The sequence below is a fragment of the Mustela lutreola genome, chromosome 3 (genome assembly GCF_030435805.1).
Source record: "Mustela lutreola isolate mMusLut2 chromosome 3, mMusLut2.pri, whole genome shotgun sequence".
In the NCBI taxonomy this organism is placed as follows: domain Eukaryota; kingdom Metazoa; phylum Chordata; class Mammalia; order Carnivora; family Mustelidae; genus Mustela; species Mustela lutreola.
This window is the reverse complement of record NC_081292.1, coordinates 140,735,310-140,758,706: the sequence shown is the minus strand read 5'-3', so window position 1 is coordinate 140,758,706 and position 23,397 is coordinate 140,735,310. Positions and strand designations below refer to the sequence as shown.

At 37.6% G+C, this 23,397-nt stretch overlaps 1 protein-coding gene across 3 annotated transcripts in view; it reads right to left on the bottom strand.

Moving 5' to 3' along the window:
• Positions 1-23,397, bottom strand: part of CHN1 (chimerin 1) — a 212,643-nt gene that overhangs the window by 161,658 nt on the left and 27,588 nt on the right. For all 3 annotated transcript variants that reach the window (XM_059166986.1, XM_059166988.1, XM_059166987.1), the window contains one exon: positions 1,207-1,245. In XM_059166986.1, coding sequence (XP_059022969.1) covers positions 1,207-1,245 — 39 coding nt within the window. The remainder of the gene's footprint in view (positions 1-1,206; positions 1,246-23,397) is intronic.

Here is a 23,397-nt window from a genome sequence, read left to right as displayed (position 1 = left end):
CATAGATGATCTTACACAATCAAAAATGTGCAAGGTACAAGTCAGAGAAAAGGGAACAAAGGTAAATTGAAAACCCAAAAATGTAGACAAGAATCTTAAAAAGGCTTCTAGCCAATGAGAGAATGAGATAAAATCTCTAAGAAGTAAAGAACATTAGTCATTTTTATACATTCTTTGAACTATACTCCCCAGAAATAAAAAGGCACCAGCAGGGATGAGGGAAAAAGCCTCTATGGCAATATTTTTAGAGACTGTTCATATTTTACTTACTATAATTAGCCCAAAGTAGCAACCTATTAAAATAAAGCTATCTGTTGTTCTGGGAACATAAAACCAAGAATCTGAATCGCTGCTCCTTCGTCAGCAAATTCCAGCAATGTACCGATACCAAATTGAGGATAACTCAACATTTACAAAGATGTTAAAAATGGGTATTTAAAGTACAGGTTTCTTAGGTTGCTTATCCAACTTTATAGATAAACAAAACCTTCCAGTACTGCTGTCTGCAATAGTGCATTCATGGATTTCTTTTTAAAGCTTCTCTGATTATATGAATCCTCTTTCCACTTTTTAAAAATCTGAAATATCTTTTACTTGAAGAAATAATATTCTCTAGGGAGAAAGGAAGGGAAAATAAAGGACTAAGAACCTAAACTCTTTGGAAACGATTTTTACTCTAATGCAAATTTTAAAGAGCAATATAGAATTCAAATTCAAATGCCTCCCTTGTGTATTTGGGAAAGCAATTCCTATAAAAAACAAACACACGCAAAAACCCTCTTTTCTTTTGCCTCTTTTCAGCCACTCATTCTATCAAGATAGCCCCGACTTATCACTTACACAGTACTTTCTCATACAAAGAATTAGGATTTGAGAATAACTATACTGCTTCAATTCTTAGTTAGCTTCTCTTGGCACTAGTTTTTATCAGCCACTGAAAACAAGTGGCCTCAAGTTCAATATGGAATTCCACGCAAACTCAGAGGGATGAGATGCATTCCAGACATACAAACCATAGACACACCTTATGGATACACTCCTTTTTTCCCACAATTATTTCTGGGCTATTCTCAAATCCTGCTGTAAATTAATTTTTCAATAATGGGTATAAAATGAAATGAATCTTCCTATCTAATGATCTTATTATTTCTCTATCACTTATAAAGCACGATAACCCACCCAATTTAAAATTATTTGTATACTTACAGTAAGATTTCCAAACAGGAGGTCTATATTCATCTGTATCTGGAAGAATAAACACAAAATTAACATTATTGAATATTGATACTTAATTGCATATATTTAATATAATTAAACTATATCAGTATATATTTACACATATATTTAATATGTATTTGTTGAGGTCTATGTGTCCTAGGCATTGTGTTAGACTCTAAAGGGCATTCACAGGTTTTTTAGTCTTGGTCCTTACTTTCTTGGAGTACAGTTTCACAAAGATGTTCAAAGAAAGTTACTGTATTTATCCAACTGGTTATCACATAACAACACCAAGGTTAATTTTTGCAACTCATTTCTCACAGTCACTAATAGTCAATAAACTCTTTGCATCTTCGGGCATAACCCCGTAACAATTTCACTGAAAGATCCCTTAAATCACTGGAATTTTTCTTTTTCAGTAATACTGACCAGGTAACACTTAATCCTTGGAGATGTACCTTCCCCATCACATTTGGGGAATTCCAGTATAAATGGTTTTATTAACATCAGGAGAGAAGAGCAGCAAGGTACTTCTTCATTCATCATGGATAACCACAACCAAGAAATGAGAAACATTCCAATGGAAGACAATGCATCCAGGGACCCACAAAGGAAATGAGGTTAATATCTGCTCTTCAGTCCATCTCCCCTCACTCTGCCTGAATGAGGACTTAGGAGTGTAAAGAGGTGGAAAGAGATGAGAATACAAACACATGATGGGGGGGCGGGATTAGAAAAAAAAAGAGGCACCAGTATGGTCTCATCAGTAAAGCACAACTCAGTATTCATTCTGTTGGTCTGAAGCTCTGCCTCCAAGATCACATAGCTAAATTGGCAGACACAGCAACATGGAAATCTGTGGCCAGCTACGTCACCTAGTTCTGCTGGCACCCGATATAAACCCATTAAGGAGTCAGGTCCAAAAGATCCTGGTCTCCAAGGAGGCAAGAAAATTCCTGGAAAGTTTATCGTGAAGGTTGGATCTAGCATATGTAGGTTAAGTAAAAATGATAATAAACTCACCATTCCCCTCAGCCTTTAAACACTTCACTAATAAACCACACAAATATTTCAAGCAAGAGGGCTACAGCAAGACTATTAATGACAGGCATAAGAACACAAAAAAGGAAATTCTAAGCCAATTCTAGAAATTGCTTGGCATTCAGAAGGAGTGCTCAAATATGTTTTTTAATGAACAAATAAAAGATTATATGAATAAATGAGTAACGAAGTAACAGAGCAAAATACAGTTGGTTCTCATTATTTGTCCTAGTTATATTCTACAGAGGCCACCTTGAACATCGCATAAGTGAACGATTGCTCCTAGCAGAATACACATGATTAGGTTCCTGTATGCCTCTAGTCACAACATTCTCTTCAGCCCATCAATACATAACCTTGTTTTATTTGTGCTTCTGTTTAAAGACACCTTATTTAATAAACATTGTGATTCATTAATACTGAACTCATGGCCAACAGCACTTTAACTCCTGACTCGGGGAAGCTCATCTAACACTTGTATCTCTCTGTAAGATACATCACAGCCTTCCCGAGCTTAGCAACCCCAGACATCACTATGTGTGGGGGCCATTTTAAACAGAGAGGACAAGGGAAACTCCACGTTTTATACTTCTTCTGGACCCTACCTTATGTGCTTCTTCCCTTGATTTCAATTTGCACTTTCTCTGTAATAAATCATGACTGTATTAGTCATGTATCAGTGACTGACTGTATCAGTGATCACTGAGTTCTAGGAGTCTTTTCAGTGAATTATCAAGCCTGAGAGAAGTTTGAGGGAACCCCCTCCAACTTGCAGTTGGTGTCAGAATTCAGGGAAGCCTTTGGGACTGTGCCTCTAACTGTGTAGTTGGCTCTAATTCCTTACAAGCCCTGTGCAAAGACTGTACAGAAGCAGTAAGAGCCTTCTGCAGACTCCTTTGACTTTGGAGAAGGTGAGAAAGAGGCTAATTCTCGAAATTCTGCCCCTGGAGAATTGTGTATCTAGTCCTAAATGGGACTTTCTTAGGGAGCATCAACTTTTACTTAAAGCTGTGTGACTTTAGGAAATTTACTACCTCTCTGAATCTTACTATCTATGGAGTAACATCATCGTCTAAAATGGGAACAGTAACAACACAGGTTTGTTGTGAGGTGCAAACCAGGAGTCATACATAGAGCTCCCTGCACTTAGGAGACTTAGTAAATGAGCTCCCTCACCTGCCCTCACCAAAAGTGAATTTAAAAACACAGTGTTGTTACCATATTAGCTGCAGGCCATTGTCAATTATTTCAAGCTGTGCATTTTCTTCTTATTTGTTCTTCCCTGTATACCTACTGTATTACAGAAGACACGATTCAAGATGCTACAGATCACAACTTTGTGACCAAATAAAATGAGCATTTAACAATTAACCAAGAACTAGTGGGAGGAAAGTTTGTTGTTTCCCGTAATATTTAAACAATTCTAATGATTAGTGACTTTTAAGAGTCAAGTTTGGGTTTTAGAAGTCTTTTCCTAGCAATCTATTTTTTGCTGATGGGAGTGCAGACTGGCCCGACCTCTCTGGAGTGCAATTAGCAACACAAGTCCAAAGCCTTTAGAAGTGTTTAATAGCTATCTGTTGCCGCAGCGCTCAAATAAGATGCTCTCTGAAAGAAAACACTTAAAAAGTATGACAATCTTCCTTATTTTAAGGCTGGCAATCTTAGGTCATGTTGGTCTTTTTGTTGACAAAGTTAGGTAATGGGTAAGCACCACCATCCTCAGAACTCAGGGGAAAGGAGCCCATGGAGGGGACATGGCTGGATGGTTTAGAAAAACCAGCCTCTTAGCGAGCAGCATCAGGTAGTAGAGTTGGGGAAACTGATTTGTCAGGATCCTACATTCTTCTGGAAGGGAAGAAACAATACCCCACTCTTTGATTCCTCAGACTCAAAGTTAAGGAGTTCTGTTATAGAAGAAGCTCACAGCTCACACCAAATCCACTGGCAAGAAAAGACAAGGACACTCCTGAAATAAAATGACCTTGGAAATGGATTAACTGAAACTAATGATGAAGAGCCACCCAAATGGCTTATGGGCTTATTCTGACCCAGCATGGGGCTAATAAGACAAGTGTCCTCAACCTTCCCAGCATTGAATCGCTGAGGGTAATAACATGAACTAACGAACCGCCACCTGGACCTCCAAGTGGGGTCACTACCTTGACATGGGCCACATCTGGCCAGAAAGAGCATCCTAGCAGCAGTTAGGCAAGCCACTACCAATAAACAATATGGGACTGGTCTTTAACACTGACAGAAAGTGATAAGGAATACAGATGGTGTACTATCATAGTGCACATCTCCTTCTGGCCTTTGGAAAAGGATGGGACCACTGCGGGACTGAGTAAGACTGCTGGGGCTCAAATTTGGAGGAGGAGGAGGCTGCTTAAAGAGGAAGACACTGAACTTCCTACTACCTGGGGCGCTGATTAACCACCACCACCACCAACCACCACCACCAGGACTACCATCACCACCATCACCACCACCACCACAGGAGTATATTTGGCCCCTAACTTTATATAAAAAGACATGCTTGTTCCTTCTGTGTACCTTCTGACCCAGCAGTTCTGTTCTCTTTCTAGGAATTTATTATAAAACAATTAAAGATATTTAGAAAAATCACAATATAAAAGAATATCACTATAATATTACTTCTTTTTAAAAAGATTTTGTTTATTCTTTTACAGAGAGATAGGGTACAAGTGGAGGGAGGGGCAGAGGGAAAGGCAGAGAATTCCAAGCAGACTCTGCACTGAGGGCAGATCCTGATGTGGGGCTCAAACTCTTGATCTTGAGATCATGACTTGAGCCAAAATCAAAAGTCATCCTTTGATGAACTGCACTACCCAAAAGTAGTGATACTACTTTGAAGACTACAAAACTGGGAGGCACAGTCCATTAAGCCTCAAACTGTTGGTTTTGGCTGAGGTTGTAATCTCAAGGTCATAAGATTGAGCCTCGCATTGGGCCTCGCACTGGGCATAGAGTCTGCTAGAGAGTCTCTCTTCTCTCCCTTTGCCCCTCCTGCTCATGCTCACTCTCTCTCTCTCTTTCTAAAAATAAATAAATCTTAAAAAAAAAAAAAAAGACTAAAAAACTGTATGTATTCAACCTAAACACCCAACAACTAAAAACCAATATGATCAATTATTACATATTCCAGTTTGAAGATGCCTTGACTACATCAAAAGGACTTCATTTTGTAATCCATTAAAGGTCTGTTCTCTTTTAAATATTTTTAAACTAGTGGTTCTCAAACTTTTGGTTTCAAAAATCTAAATTCTAAAGAGCTTTTAATATCTACTGATATTAACCATATTACAAATCAAAATTGACACATTTTAATTTATTTTCATTTGTTTTTTTAAAAAAGATTTTATTTATTTATTTGACAGAGGAGATCAGAAGTAGGCAGAGAGTCAGGCAGAGAGAGAGGAGGAAACAGGCTCCCCGAAGAGCAGAGAGCCCGACGTTGGGCTCAATTCCAGGATGCTGGGATCATGACCTGAGCCGAAGACAGAGGCTTTAACCCACTGAGTCACCCAGGCGCCCCTATTTTCATTTGTTTTAACAAATTTTTATATGTTATTTGTTAAAGTGTTATTTGTTCATTTGTTAAATAATATAAAAATTATATTTTAATACTTTTATAAAAGATAACTTTATTTTTCAAAACAAGAAACTTGTTTTACATTTTGCAAATATCTTTAATGTCTGCTTTCATTGAAGACAGATTCTCATACCTGCCTCTGTATTTAATATATTGTGATATCACTTGCCATGTATCTTCTGGAAGATTCAACTAGATACTTGTGAGAGAATGAGAGTAAATAAGGCAAATAGTGTTGTCTTCTTACTCTGTTTTGACTTTTAGAAACTCAGAAAAAACTTGGGGACCCCCAGAGTTTCCCCAAACACACTTTTAGAATAACTGTTTTAAACCATGATTTTTTTGGCATATCTAGGATACAGGGTATAGTGAGCTAAGATACATTTCATCTAATAGAGAAATACAAAAGTTAACAAGAGAAAAGAGATGAAATTATGTGGTCTTTTAGCAGTCTACAGTCCTTTCAGCTTGTTCAAAGGAAGTTACGGGCCAAAAAGTACCAGATGTCTGTGATCTGCCTACAGCTAAAAGTTTTAAAGGCTCCGCTCACCTTGTTTTGATTCTGTCAGAAAAACCATCTATGCCAAGCATATAAACATGAGAGACTTCCATCACTAGAGCACGACCAAGAATGACAGCCAGACAACCTATGAACCCAGGTCAGCTCACCTTAAAACCATCTTTAAAAACCCAGGGACAGCTGCTTAAAATAAACTTAGCATGATATGGATGAGTGTTTAAATCAGGTACCTACCTACAAAATCCATTAAAAGATTTTCTTCCTTGCCTGTGTCAGTAATACTTGTGTATCTACTCAAAAGATAATTTTATTTAAAGAAAGTTATGTTGGCATACTCATGTTAAAATAATCAGAAAGTTTCATTCATTCAATAAATATGTACTAAACATTTCTATGGGTAAAAATGTCAGTTATGAGGTGGGTCCAGATGTAATTTATGCCTTCAAGGGAAGTAAGGAAAATAAATGGGTATTATTATACAAACAAGGTAATATAATATAAGTAATAGACAAGAGAATAATAAGAATAGTACAGAATACTCTTTAACATAATAGGAGTTTTACAAACTATCATTTGGTCAAAATGATTGGCAAGAACAGGTCCCCAGTATTTGCTGAACTAATGAAAGTATAGAAGGAAAAGAAGGGACCATTTTTACTTTTTTTTTTTTTAAGATTTTATCTATTCATTTGACAGAGAGAGGACGAGCACAAGCAGGCAGAGGGGCAGGCAGAGGGAGATGCAGGCTCCCCACAGAGCAGGGAGCCCTGCGTGGGGCTGGATTCCAGGATCCCGTGATCATGACCTGAGCTGAAGGCAGAGGTTTAATTGACTGAGCCACCCAAGTGCCCCAAGAAGGAGTCATTTTTAGCCAGAGTGCCAAAAAAGAAAAAACAGAGTTGGTATCCTCTGATGAGGGCTTTGAAAGACAGATGATTTTTAAAGTCAAGGGGCTGAAGGAAGGAGACTAGAAGTAAGAGGGAGAACAGCATTCTGAACAAAGGAACACAGCGAGTAAAGGCACAGAAACAAGAGAGCTCAGGAAGTGTTTGAGGAACCACAAATAATGCAGACTGGTTGAAATAAAAAACACACTGAGGAAAGCTTGAGACTCGGGCACTGGAGGGATCCTGGGCTGAGTTGTCCAGGAAGCATCTATAAGTAATGACATGTGTTTTCTTCTGCTGGGTCCTTACTTCCCACTAAATACTTTGATGTCTACAGAGAGAGGGGTACTGTAGCCAGGCCCAGAACAATTCTCAGGAGTTGGAGAAAACAAGCCAAGCAGCAGGAAGGCCAAAGGTAGAAGAAACAGCCAAGAAAACAGATGGGGCAAAGACTGGGAGGATGTGAGGAGTAACGAGCCCAGAAATCACAGGTGACGGGCAAGGTCTGAGAAGGCAGATGACGGTGCACTGTCTAAGCAAGTGGGATAGTAAAAAGACAGGGACTGTTGGAGACGTTCTCCTCAGTGACTGTAAGCAAAATCGAAACAAATAAATGCAGGAAAACAAGGGAAAAAAGAGACCTGTAAACTGTATGGAAAATGAAGACCAAGTTGATTAGTATGTACAGTTTGATTGCACTTTTAGAAATGAAAGAAAAGCTGTTTGTGTGTGTACATATGGGGGCAGAGGGCCAAAGAGAGAGAATATGAAAGATCTAGAATAGCATATACTCATTTAAATAACAGTTGTCATCTCTAGATCAGCCTTTCTCATCCAGGTTCCTCATCCAACCCACAGAGCACAGAAAATGCTGTGAGTGACTATTTTCTCACTTCTCCCATGGATGGGTGTCTCTCTAGAAGCACAGAAGAGAAGTTAACTTACTATACACAGTGGATGACCTAGGCCATTGGGCATTATTTTTTTCCCAGAACCAGGATGGTGACTTTACTTGTCTTATATGTCTATATGGTTTTGAAAAAATTATGCAATGAATATGTTACGTTTGTACTAAGGAAGAAAGAAATCTACTAAAAACAAAAAGCAAAAGTTAACTATCTGTAAGAACAGAAAACGGGGAAACTAATTCAGAGAAAAGTCCCATTTCACAAACTCCACAGGCTAATTTTTTGAGTGGGCTCTTGAAATGAACACACTACTTGAGAAATCAGATTCCCGGTCTGAGAGGCCTGGAAATCAGAGACAAGTTTTGTGGCAACTTTACACATCATAGGGCACCATCCTCCTAAAGAGTCTTTGAATTCCCCTCAGAATCTCTATGCAGGTCTTCACTTATCTCCTCTCCCTGTTCTAATTGAATCTGCAGAACGGCAGACATTCATTAAGGAAAAGAGAACAGTTTCATAATGAAATTTTCTTTTACTTTTGGTTAGCTGCTAAAATTGTGAGTTAAGGAGATCTTACTTTTAACATATTTTATCATGTCTAGGAAAAATTATTCCAACTTTTTTCTCGCTTTTTAAAACACAAAGGTTCAGATTTAAAGCAAATTCTAGTGTTAACTTTCTTTTGCCTGTAATTTTCACCTGTGCTGCCTTTTTTCTCTAAATGTTAGTATTTTCGGGACATTCTCTTTTTTTCTTTATTATTAAAAATTTCAAAATGCTCATTTGTATCTTTATGCAATGATTTCAATATCTTGGTGAAATATACCTAGGATAGCATCTTTGATAGGCTATATTATAACTCACAATATTAGGGCTATTTGGGAGGTACTCAAAGTATTCATTTATTGACTGACAAGAATAAATTTATTTATGAACACCCTAGTATTCTTCATTTTTATATTAAACCCAAATCATCATGTAATTGAGTAAATCTCTGTGCTGTCTCCACTTGGATTCTATTTACATCCAGCATATCTACAGATGTTGTTGAAAATGACTGACTTTAGAAAACAAAACAAAACAAAAAATTTCATTCTTTTTATCACATAGTTTGTGTATCATTATACAGTTATATGAATTCTTTGGTTTAGAACAACATTCTTCTGGTTAAGTTTAAATCTGCTTAGCTTTTTAGTTAAAAAAATAAACAGTTCACTGTAAAACAGACTAGAATGTTAAATTTAAGATGTTTATTGTTTCAAGGCTCAAACCAAAAATGTTTTTGCAATTTTTTAATGATATGATAGCTTTTTCTCAAACAGGACTATGCTGCATTTGAAATGAGGTTTAGACTAATGAGGCATGAACCCTTAAAAACTGTGATTAATGTTTTAAAGCGCATTTGTTTCAGACTGCCTTCGGTTTGAAAATTAAAAATTTTGATTTCTGCAAAAAGAATGACATTTATTGACAAGAAAAAGAGCTTTTCTTCCCTTCAAATGAAGACTCACGTTTCAGCCAACTGGCAGGAGATTCCCTGTCCTGCTTTAATCAGAAAATGAAAGGCATTAATGACATGTTGCTATTCTGTTTCTGTACCAGTTTTGGCATAATAAATAATGAGACACTTGTGATCACAAAACTCTATTTTACTATAAAGTGATCTTTTTAAAAGAACAAGGGCATAAAATTCACAATAAATAACAAATAATTCTATTGTTAATATTTGAGAGACTAACAAAAGAAAACAATGAAACTTCCTAGTCTAAAAGAAATATATTTGGGGGGAAAATAAAAATAAATAAAAGAAAAATATTTCTTGGAGTACAAAAATTCAGAGTAAAAATTAAAAGGCTCATAATAACACGAGCAAGAGGAAACAAATAAAAAAGTGCCTCACTAGGTTTCTAGGTATCTCATATCCTGACTAAAACTTTTTCCTTGAAAATGTTTCAAAACATGGGAAGTAAGCACTTCAGCTAAGATAATTAAAATTCACTCTGCAAAGTCATGGCCAAATCAGGTCAGTTAAATTCACTCTTAGAAGAAAAGTCATTTAAAACTGTTCCAAGTTGAAAACTGATGTGTCATAATATAATTCTGACAGAAATAAACTATTTTTAAGACCAAAGATAATTGTTTTTAATTCTTCAGAGAATAATAACCCAGAACCACTAATACATGGAAGAAAATTTCTGACTACAACTACAGTGCTCATATGTGGCTTCACCAAAGATCTCCAAAAACAAACAGTTCATCAATGCAGTGTTCATCTCTTCACCATGGACCCAGAGCTTGGGCCAACAAAGCCTCCTGAATGAAATGTGAACCAAACTTGGAAACCTTCTCCTTTTTAAAACTCAAGTTTGGCCTTTTATTAAAGACCTAAGCAATGTTTCCTCTAACCAGCTTGGCAGACCTCGCAAACAGACTACACAAACAAAGTCTTTCTGCTGACTCAACTTTTCACTATACGCTAAGAAACAAAAAGCTATACACAGAAACTGGGTCATTCAACTCAATTCAAAGATAAGGGTTGTCATTTTCCAACCTACTATTCCTTCTTCTAGACGGCAAATCCTAGCTCTCTAAGGCTTTTTCTTTAAAGACTCTGATCATTTCTGATACTGTTTATCCTAGTATGTTGGCACATTCACAGAAAAGTCCTCAGATAGGCTTACTTAACCACAAGGTTTTTGTTTTTTGTTTTTTGTTTTTTTTTTTTAAAGATTTTATTTATTTATTTGACAGAGAAATCACAAGTAGATGGAGAGGCAGACAGAGAGAGAGAGAGAGGGAAGCAGGCTCCCTGCTGAGCAGAGAGCCCGATGCGGGACTCGATCCCAGGACTCTGAGATCATGACCTGAGCCGAAGGCAGCGGCTTAACCCACTGAGCCACCCAGGCGCCCCTTAACCACAAGGTTTTTAACAAGAAAAGTTCAAGAGGAGATTTAACTCCTGCCAAGCCTCCCAATAATATCTAAACATTCTCAAATGGCTTTCATTTGGATTTTATTAGGTAAGTAAATAAATCTACCTCTAATATCATGACACATTTCCTAGCCCTTTACCACAAAAAACAGAATACACTAAACTCAACAACAACAAAACAAAACAAAACAACAAAAAAAAGATATCCTTCTACTTGATTTTTCTATAGCTCACACTTGTAAAATCAGACTGCAATGAGTTAACTCTTCATGAAGTCCTTGTAATTCATCTTACCATATGGTATAGACATTTCACTACAAACACAAAAAGAATATACCTGATTAACACTTTTCCAAATCCAACAACTTAGACTTTTAACCACCCAGGGTATTCGAAGTTACAGATATTAAAAAGGTAATCACATGAACACTCTTGGGATAATTTTTGCTTTTTATAAGTTCTGGAAAATAACCAACTAAAACTCTACTTTTAGTGGGGAGCCTCCTAAATAGTAATCTAAGAATCATAACTCTCTTGTCTCAGATGCACTCATTTCCTTCAGTAGAAACTGTGTACAGTTGACCCTTGAGCTGCGCAGGTCCATGCATATGTGGATTTTTTTTTTTTTATAAATGCAGTAGAGTATTGTAAGTGTATTTTTTCTTCCTTATGATTTTCTCAATGACATTTTATTTTCTCTAGTTTACTGTCTTGTAAGAATATATAATACATATAATATACAAAATATTTGTTAGTCGACTATATTATTAGTAGGGCTTTGTAGTTAAGTTTTGGAGGAATCAAAAGTTACACTCAGGGATGCCTGGGTGGCTCAGTCGATTAAGAGTCTGCCTTCAGTTCAGGTCATGATCCCAGGATCCTGGGGTTGAGCTCTGCATCCGGCTCCCTGCTCAGCAGGAAGTCTTCTTCTCCCTCTCCCTCTGCTCCTCCCCCTGCTTGTGCTCTCCCTCTCTCTGTCAAATAAATAAATAAAATCTTTTAAAAAGTCACACTCAGATTATCAACTGTGAGGGGAGGTGGGCACCCCTTCCCCTGTAACGTCTAGGCAGCCACTGTATATCCTCCTTGTTCTTTTTTTTTTTTTTAGATTTTATTTATTTATTTGACAGAGATCACAAGTGGGCAGAGAAGCAGGCAGAGAGAGAGAAGAGGAAGCAGGCTCCCTGCTGAGCAGAGAGCCCAATTTGGGGCTTGATCCCAGGACCCTGGTTCAGTCCCCACTGAACTACCCAGGTGCCCCTCCTCCTTGTTCTTTTCTTACAGGAAAAGTTGCAAACAGTATTTTTCCCTTTGTCGTTATTCATCCTTTGAGACAATTACTCCTAACCCACACATGAGCTGTCTGCTCAGTGGGGAGAACCTGCTTCTCCCTCTCCCTGTTTTTACCTCCCTCTCCCTCTGCCTGCCGCTCCCGTGCTATGCAAGCTCTATCAAATAAATAGAATCTTAAAAAAATAAATGAAAATAAAATGTGCATTTTTTTTTTTTGGGACACAGATTCATACAGTAGTTAGCATTCCCCAATGGTGAGCGTCAACACGTTAGTCTGCCAGCAAGCACTAAAAGAGCCAGCTCTCAAAGTCTCGCCGTACATCAGTGTTTTCAAGTTCATCAAGAGGACGGGTACTCAGAACAGAGGATACACTAACCCTTCAATGAAGTCCTATGGGGAAAAGAGAGAGAATGCTTCCATTATTAATACTTGAACATCACAGATAATTGAGATGGGAAAGGATCAAAACATATCTCATCTTATCACTGTAACTTCCTAACCGCACTTCTTTTAAACTGGGCTTCTCTGGAGAAAGCAATCAGTCACTTTAAAAAAAAAAAAAGTGGATTGCAAAGAACAGAGAAAAGTTTGCTTTAGACTACAAGATGTGGAGCCAAATGTGGGAATAAGGCAGCTCAAAGCTGACGGAAAGAAAGCTGAGTGAGATACGGGAGTAAGACTGTGTTAGCCACAAATGAGCAGAGTGATCACTCTGAGCGCATGCTAACCATCCCACAGTATAATAAAATGCTCAGCATGTTTTAATTAGATGTGTTCCCACTGCACACATGATGGTAGAGCAAAAAACTCTTTGGAAATGAGAACCTGGGTTCCAAATTGGTAGGTACCTATTTTTCTTCCTATGAGAGCAGGGCCTAAGCTATAAAAGCTCTCTCTGGTCGGCAGCTGCATCCAATGAGACCTAAAAGGAACATGTGCTGGCCTTATTCGTCTTAAAAGCTCCTGCAGTGTGGGCAGATGAAGAACTACTGAAAGTGTAACAGCAACAAAGACTCACCTTTTCTCAATTCTCAAATCCAAATGCTCTGAAAAGTGTTTTTATAACTCATTTGGCAACACACACTGGCCTGACCTGAACCTAAAAGTATTTTCATAATTCCTTATAACTCACTTGATGGCAAAGAAAGCCTCACCTGAATGGATATAAAAATATTTACAGTCCTTACTTACTCCATTGAGTGTGACTGCTCATTCGTTTCATTGCAGAAATATCCATGTGTGACTACAGAGTGTGCTCTCGGACAATGCTGGGGTGTTATAAAATAGACTACATATATATGAAATGTATTGTCTTTCTAAAATCTGAAAGATTGTACATTCTAATGCATGTCTGTAACCAGAGGGTTAGGGTAAAGCATTACAGATCCACCGGGGTCATTAGTATTTACAGCTAACCATGTGAATGCACACGTCAGAACATGACACTGATCTGCTAGATTTTCTCCAATAGCTTCCTGTGTCACTCAGACTAAAAGCCAAACTCTTTGCAACAGCCTACAAGACTGCTGCTCAAAGAGAACCACAATATTGGCAACAGCTGGTCGTCTGCTAGAAATGCAGAACTGCAGGACCCGATTCCCTTCTGTGAATCAGAAACCGCACTGTCACAAGCCCCGGCTGATGCGCGCGCTGTGATGCGGAAGCAAGAATCCTAAGGGATCCTAGATCCAAGATCCTAGAGGACCTGTCCTTATCTTGCAAGGTTTACCCCCTACTTCTCTCCCCTCACCCACTCCTCTCCAGTCTCTAGTTCCCTTGCCACGTATCAAACATACAAGAAACACTTCCAGCTGGCTGCTCCCCCGGACTGACATGTTCTCCCTGCAGGCATCTCTCCTGACTTGCTCCTCACCTGTGTCAGTTCTTTACTCAGAAGTCATCTTCTAAATGAGGCCTTCTCTGTCACCGCATCTCAGATGTTCAAAATCCCCTGGCAATTCATATTCTTCTGTTTTCATGAGTTGTCATAGTTCTTCCTGTTATACCTATCACTATCTAAAATACGAACATTTTACCAAATTATTTTTCAGTTTTGTTCGTCTCTTCCCGTTAAATGTAAGCTTCATGAGGGCCAAAATTCTTTTCTCTTTCTCACACTGCTTGGAATAGCAATTCTCAGGTTGGTCTGTGGACCCCTGCGGATCACTCAGACTCTTTCAGGGGAAGCCCAAGACCAAAACTATTTTTGTAATTATACTGAGAAGTTAGTTGCTTTTCTCACTACCAGTGCAAAATCTGTGGTGGGTAAAACTGCTGGGCTTCAGCTCCCAGGGCCACCAAACTGTACTAGTTGTCACTGTATTCTTCACCACCACACATGCTCATGGCTTAAAATCAAAAGCACTTTCATTTAAAAATGCCCTTGATGAAGCAGTTTAAAAAGCATTAATTTTATTAAATCTTGACCCTTGAGTATGTGTCTTTTTAATAGTCTGAGTGATAAAACAGGAAGTGTGTGTAAGGCATATCTACAGTATGATGCTATCTTGGGAAAAAATAGGTGCGATCACTCAAGCTGTGAGCTGAACTAGGTGCAATCTTCATAAACATTGTCTCCCTGGGAAGAATGACTGACAAACTGTGGCTATTCAGACTTGGAGAGCTGGTAGATATTTTCCTGAAAATGAACAAAGTTACCTTGTCACTTCAAGGACAATAACAGACAATATTTATTGCCAGCCATAAATCCAAGCTTTTGAGTGAACATTAGAATTTGGAGAAAACTGTAGCCACTATCATGAGCTTGACAGTTTGTTAATATTTAAAGACTTTTCTGATAAGATTGATACTACAGACAGTAATTTATTAATACTCTGTATAGTGAAATGTGCTATCATCTGTAGGATCTGTATAACTCAATGAGCTAATATTTTTGAAATGAAAAAGGCTTTATAGTACAAAATTGTACATGGGCCAAAGTGGATCAAAGTACAAAACAGACCAATGGATTTTAATGTAATAGCATGAAATGTTCACTGATATGGTTTCAGAGTCTACACTGCAACTGATCTTGAAAAATAACACTTGTCACGTTTTAATGTAGTATCAAAGAATAATCACAACTATTTTAAAAGATTACTAAGATACCTCCATCTTTTCCCCCTATACACTTATATAAGCCTAGATTTTTTCCATATATTCCAATCAAAATACTACATCACAAGAAATGAGTGCAGATATGAGCTTTCCTCTTTTAAGTTAGACATTAAAGAGTTTGTAAAATGTGAAAGAATGCCACTCTTCTACTTTAAAATGTTATTTTCATAAAATACGTTATTTATGTTTATTGTCAGTTTTAAATCAACTAATAATTTTTTTTGTTTCTCAATTTTATTTTCAAATACAGTAAAGAGCAATACATATAACGCACATAAACAAATGCTTTTTAGGTTTCTCAATAATAATAAGAGGGTAAATGGTTCCTGAGATTAAACAGCTTGAGAACCTGGCACCTGGGTGGCTCAGTGGGTTAAGCCACTGCCTTTGGCTCGGGACATGATCTCAGGGTCCTGGGATCGAGTCCCACATCGGGGTCTCTGCTCAGCGGTGAGCCTGCTTCCTCCTCTCTCTCTCTGCCTACTTGTGATCTCTCTCTGTCAAATAAATAAATAGAATCTTTAAAAAAAAAAAAAAAAAAAAAGCTTGAGAACCACTGGCCTACACAGTAACTACTAGATAATGTAAATTTTGTTGCACTGAACACTTACAATGTGCTCGGCACCTGTTAAAATGTTTTGACAATTATTTTGCTTATGCCTCAAAAACAACTTCATAAAGTATTGTTACTAACACCATTTTATAGGAAGAAAACCAGTACCTGAGAGAGATGAGGGCATTTGCTTAAAGTCGAAAGTGGTAGAGCCAGCACTTGAGCTGGAATTATCTGACTCTGGACCGTATGCTCCTAGCCACTACTGTCACTATAATAAACTCCTGCTATGTTAAAAACAAAACCAACAGTGCAAAGCCAGGTGACTGCACTTAAAAATATCAAGACCAGGAGCCAAAAAAAAAAAAAAAGCCAAATGCACTGGGGATTGAAGGGAGACAATCCAAGGAGATTCCTGTGGGCAGAAGAATAGCCAGGACAATTTCTCAGAGGCATTCACAGGGGAATGTTTCAATTGTAGCCTACAAGGGCACAACAGCTATCACAAGCTGAGGAATGAACAATAAAAATGCTGAGATGTCTATTTAGCTTTGAGACCAGCTTCCAAGGGTAATAAATCGCTTATGGTCAGATTCATTTCCGAAGCATTAAAGTCCTTTTACGCTGCGGGTTTCCCTGAAGCTCTAGCTTGAGTATAACCTTCTGTGAAATGTTAAAGTTGTTCTTTGGTTGCCACATCCAAAGAGAGTTTCCATCTATCAACTTTGGTTTCCATCTATCAAACAGAGTTAAATCGGGGCTCTTAGCTGGCCCGGTAGGTAGAGCATGGGACTCTTGATCTCCAAATTGTAGGTTCAAGACCAATGTTTGGTGTGGAGATTAATTAAAAATAAAATCTTAAAAAAAAAAGTTAAATCTGTCAACTCCAAGAAGTGCCTCCTCTTAGGCCTACAGTCGGGTGATATTCTAAGTGCCATTATCTTGACTGGATTAGGGACAAAAAGGGCACCTGATATCTGTTTTATGGAGGTGTCCGATAAGGTCAAGAAGAGTAATTCTTCTCCAGCTTCGAATTTTCCTAAGGTAAAACTTCTACTAGGATATGCAGATATACTTTCTACAAACTTGAAATTTATACTTCTTGTAATATTTAAACCATGAATCACTTTTGCTAGGGATGATTAAAAAATGAGTGATCTAGGATTGGGCAGGAAAACAGAAGATGAAGTGGGTGGTGGTACAGCAGTAGTCACGGTTGAGCAATGCAACATTCAGACCAATAGTGGGAGTTAGAACAAAGAAAACAGAGTGAAAGCTTGGACCTGTTCTCCTCGCTCCATTGAAAGGAAGGTTATAAAGTCAGGTCAGAATGTTCATCTATGCGTTAACATGTTCAGTGTTGAGACTGTGAGGAATTAAGCTATAGAGTCCTATCAGAGAGAAGGTGTGAAAAATTTTGAATCAGCTCTGCACATGCAAGACCTGACATAAAAAAGGAGAACCTCTTAGCATGCACAAAATGTACAACAATGGGAAAAAATGAACTTGCAAGCAAATTCTCAACATTTTGGGAGGTCCTGAAACATTCCCAGGATATGAGAGTATAATAATAACTGATAATCTCTCTCTCTAGTCTTCTATCTTCATTTTATTTCAGTGACTATAAAAAGAACATTAAAAGGGCTTCCACAGCTTCACGGGTCATCTAGGATTATCCTAACACTAGAACCCTTCAGTTCCTCAGTCACTAATTCCTGTACGTGGGACCATCAGACTAAAAGTCTAAGGTCAGAAAGAGAATACTGGAAAACAGTGATTATGCTCACTGGTATTTTCCATAGTTGAGTGGGATGCTGTCCAATGATCATGCCTCCTTCTACCACAGCCTGTGCTTCAACATATGGTATGCAGAACTGTAGTGATTCAACATTTTTCTGGATCATAAAAAACAGAAATTATGTATATGAAACACAGTTATTAGTATTTTAGATTCCACAGAGCAATGTGGTCTTGCTCCATGACTCTAATGGCCAGCTTAGGCTGCTCAAAGCTGGGTCCCAAAACACAGTTTTCTTAGGAAGGGCAGAAACCAGGAGTAGAAGCTGACAATATATTCACCAGTGTCTAGAAAACTGATAATTGACAAAGTTGCAAGATATTCCTCTAAAATATCTGGAACATTCTAAAGAACCAGGATGGCTGCGCTTTTCACCCTTGGGTAATCAGGAAGAAGAGGAGTTGGTATGCTATCTGCCAGGCAGGTGTTAAGTTTCAGAAGGAAAAATGAGAACCTGCCTCACTGTGCTACTAGCTTTGGCAGTACTGGTTACAAGTGTGGGCTCTAGGTGCTTGGAAACCTGCCTCTTCTACTAGTACTTTCGAATTGTATGTCTCACCCTGGGCAGATGAATACTAGTTGTTATTATTAGAAATAAATTTGAAACCTGATTCCTGAGGTAACTGATTCCTGAGGTAACTGACATTAAAGAAATTTCTAGGGAAAGAAATGTGGATTTCATGAGTAAGATTTTCATAGCTGGTCTTCAAAATGTTTAAGATGCTGTAATGGAAGCCACCAAACAAGAGCTCCTTTCTGTCCCTCTGCCACCAGCATTTCCAAAGCCACTGAGCATCTTCTGCAGCATAAGTAGCAAAGAGTTTAACACAAAGTGACTCTCTGACTTGGAGTCCAAGTTGTCTAATTCAGTTCCAACCAACATTTATCTGATAAGATTTCACCCCCTGTGCACATGACAACTATATACATGACGACATATGACATATATGCCAAAATACATGTACATAATGACGATAATATGCAAGTATATAAAATCAAGCATGGGGCACAGTGGAAAACCAGGTTAAAGCTGTACAGAGAAACATATGAGTTAAAGCAGTCGAGGGGATCCCTTATACAAACACAGCTAGAACTCAGGGAATTCCTACCAGCCCTGATGGGAAGTGAGGACTGCAATAACATAAACTGAATACCTGGAAGTCTCTCAAGGTACCATACTTTAACTGTCCTTACATAAAAGTTTCTCAGAAAGTTGAAAATAGAGCTACCCTACAACCCAGCGATCACACTACTGGGTATTTACCCTAAAGATACAAATGTAGTGATCCGAAGGGGCACCTGCACCCAAATGTTTATAGCAGCAGTGTCCACAACAGCCAAACTATGGAAAGAACCTAGATGTCCATCAACAGATAAATGGATAAAAGATGTGGTACACACACACACACACACACACACACACACAGGAATACTATGCAGCCATCAAAAGAAGTGAAATCTTGCCATTTGCAACGACATGGATGGAACTAGAGGGTATTATGCTAATAAGCGAAATAAGTCAATCAGAGAAAGACAATTATCATATCATCTCCCTGATATGAGGAATTTGAGAGGTAGAGTGGGGGGCTGTGGGGGATAGGAAGGAAAAAATGAAACAAGTTGGGATTGGGAGGGAAACAAACCATGAGACTCAATCTCACAAAACAAACTAGGGTTGCTGGGGGTAGGGGGTATGGAGAGGGTGGTTGGGTTATGGACATTGGGGAGAGTATGTGCTATGGTGAGTGCTGTGAAGTGTGTAAGCCTGACGATTCACAGTCCTGTACCCCTGGGGCAAACAATATATATTAACAAAAATAATTAATTTTAAAAATCATTTGTTTGGGGCACCTGGGTGGCTCAGTGGGTTAAGCCGCTGCCTTCGGCTCAGGTCATGATCTCAGGGTCCTGGGATCGAGTCCCACATTGGGCTCTCTGCTCGGCAGGGAGCCTGCTTCTCTCTCTCTCTCTCCCTGCCAGCCTCTCTACCTACCTACCTGTCAAATAAATAAATAAAATCTTAAAAAAAAAATCATTTGTTTTTTTCTCCTCACTTCTCCCTCGGGACTCAGAAAAAATATTGTGCCAATGCCCAACACACTTCACACATGAAATGTTACAGCCCAATAGTTTTACTAAAATGAAAAGCCAGATAATTAGTTCATTTTAAAAATATCTAGGGATGCCTGGGTGGTTCAGTTGTTAGGCATCTGCCTTCAGTTCAGTTCATGATCCCAGGGTCCTGGATCGAGCATCAGGCTCCATGTTCAGTGGGGAAACCTGCTTCTCCCTCTCCCATTCCCCCTGCTTAAAAAATAAATAAATCAATAATAAATAAATTTAAATAGAGTCTTACTCTGTTTAACCTCAGACCTGATGCAGCTTTCTAATAAACAATATTATTTGTTACTCAAAAAGCAGACTGAATGATTTATGTCATGCAGTTGTGAACAAGGATTTCGTTTGAAATACTTTCTGCAGGCTTTATTGCACTCACACTGTTAGCATGCCCTTAAGGATGCTGAATACCACGAATTGGAAAAGAAAAGGTCATTGTCACTGAAAATGAGAAAAGACTTATCTGATTCAAACCAACATCAAGCACAGAGAAATGACAGCAGGGGAAAAACATTTTCATGTGCCTTTATCAGTCTGTAAGGGAGAATTATTTATCTCTAATAACACTTAATTCACAAAAATAAGTGAATTTTTACAGTTCACAAATGACAAATCAAATTCTCTTTTCTCATAATTTTAAAATATTTGGTGTACCTTTGAAAGTCAATGCAAATATGCTATTAGTAAATGTTTTCTCAACAACCACAATTTCAAAAATAAAGGTAAAGTAATATAATTTCATTTATATCATTAATACACATGTACAACTAGATTTTTTCATGCATATTTTACATATATATATATACACACACACATACACACATATATATGAAACAAACAATTTCAGAAAATTTGAGCTCTCAGTATAAAAAAATGTGCCTGTAATTTTAAGGAAAATTCTCTTGATTTTCTATGTAAACAGGCCATAAAAATTGGTAAAAAAAACAGGTAACATATTGACACAGGCTAACCTGCTCACTAGGCCTTAACTATTCTAACAAACCTGCATCATAGATAAGGAAGATAATTTCTGCATTTTAATGGTAAATGTAGTGTTTTCTGAAAGCACAAGAAGTTCTCAGAAAACTCCTCTTGGCAAACAAAAGCATATTATTAACCTCACCATTTTATTCCTTTACCGCTCAACAGTAAAATGTTGATAGAATCAGAAGCAAGCTAAACTAATAATTGAAAATATATATGTTTCTAGTATAAATATGTCTTTCCTCTAAAAGAAAAGGGTGGGGAGGCAGGGGAAATGGTTCTTTTTTCATCTACTTGAGAACCCACTTTCATTTCTGTGAATTTCTTCTCAATTTTTTTTTAGTTTGAAAATATCCAAACCTACAAAAAATTGAATGAATAGTACATTCTTTGGTGCATCTTTTATCTAAATTCATTAATTGCTAACTATTTGCCCATTTGTTACTTCTTCCCCCTTCTCTCTATATATCCCCAAAACAATTTCAGAGTAGTAAAACTTCACTCATAAAGAGTCCAGCATGTATATTATGAAAATAAAAACATTCTCCTACACACACACACACACACACACATACACACACAATAGTGTTATCATACCCAAGAAACTGACCCTCTGTAAGCCAGGAAAAACAACCATCACTATTTATCTGGTCCATGACACTTTTTAACTTTTGTATACATAAGTCATTTTATGAACAATTTACCAACTCAAGACTAAAAGGATAGTGAGAAACAACATATTAGAAATTTAATGAAAATTTAATTATGCAAGCCCAAATTTTATTCCATATTTTTCTGTTTTGAACACACCTTAAACAGACATCACTGCTGAATGCAACTAACTGCTCACCAATAGTCATTCATGAACCTACATATCCATGTTATAAATACAGAGCCCTGGTCTCAAGTACATCTCTAACAGAATTTGGCTTATCATTGCATTGCTTTATTTTTCTCACACTTGCATTGTCAAAATGCAGTATTTCATATTCTAAGAACATCTTCTTAATGTTCTAGCTTATAACTATTTATGGTTTTTCTTCTTGCACTTATATCTTCAACACATAACACATTTGAAAACTCAGATGGCTTATAATTTTGTCAAAGAGAGGAGAGTCATCTACTTTGGTCCATAATTGCAAAACTTTTTAGATTTATAAAAACTAATTAAAATGACCACTCCAATAAATTTGTCATCTCTACATCATCTATTTCCTTCCCATCGCTTCTGCACACACACCTATCTTAGGCATTTGTCCACTAACGAACTCTATCAGGGGGGCGCCTGTGTGGCTCAGTGGGTTAAAGCCTCTGCCTTCGCCTCGGGTCATGATCCCAGGGTCCTGGAATTGAGCTCCACATCGGGCTTTCTGCTCAGTGGGGAGCCTGCTTCCCCATCTCTCTCTCTGTCTGCCTTTCTGCTTTCTTGTGATCTCTGTCTGCCAAATAAATAAATAAAATCTTAAAAAAAAAAAAAAGAACTCTATCAGGTATATATTGGTAAACAAGCCTCAAGAAAGATGAAAAAATAATGTCCACTGTCCTATTAGCAAAATGGGATGGGTCAGATTCTTGCTACAAAATATGATGTAATGAAATTCTTCCTGTTGAATGACTAACTGGATATGAATATCTTATTTCCTTTTTCCTCAGACACATACTTTTCATCGTCATTCTTGAATTTGAAAATATTCACCTAATTGTTGGCAATTTCTTTCTTTAAGGAGCCAGGAAAGGAGCCAAATATTTCCAGCTTTGCAAGCCAAACCACCTCTGTTTCAACTATGTAACTCTGCCTGTAGAGTGGGAAATTACCCCTAGACAATATGTAAACAAATGGGCATGGCTTTCCCAATAAAAATTTACTTATGAAAGCAGATGGTAAGCCACCTTGCTGACCCTGGACCCAGGATATCATCACTTGATAATATATATTCTGAGATTTCTACTGTATGATAAATTTAACCATTATCATTACAGTTTAGAGTACTGTTACCTGTCCATCTTCCTTTCAATTTATCTACTGTGAAATGTCTTCCTCTGTCAAAATATTTTCCTTTGCCATTATGGGCAGGAAATAAAAAGTTCTAAATTCAAATTGTGTTCAGTGAAGTGTATTCAATGAAATTGTTTTTTTAGGGGGATTTATACATTCTTTATTGTAGGGGGGCACATAATGAGAAAGTCACTGGGGTGTATTCAATGAAATTTTAACAAAACACAACTACAAAGATAATATCTCCAAGCTTCTTTTGTACCTTCCTAGAAGATGATGCAATACTTTGGACAGCAAAGTAAGAAAACAATGACAATATAGTGAGCATTTATTCCACAACTACAGTGCTCTTCTGTTTTCTTATTATTTTAGGTCTTTTTTTTTTTAAGCATTATTGAGAATAACTGGTAAGTAA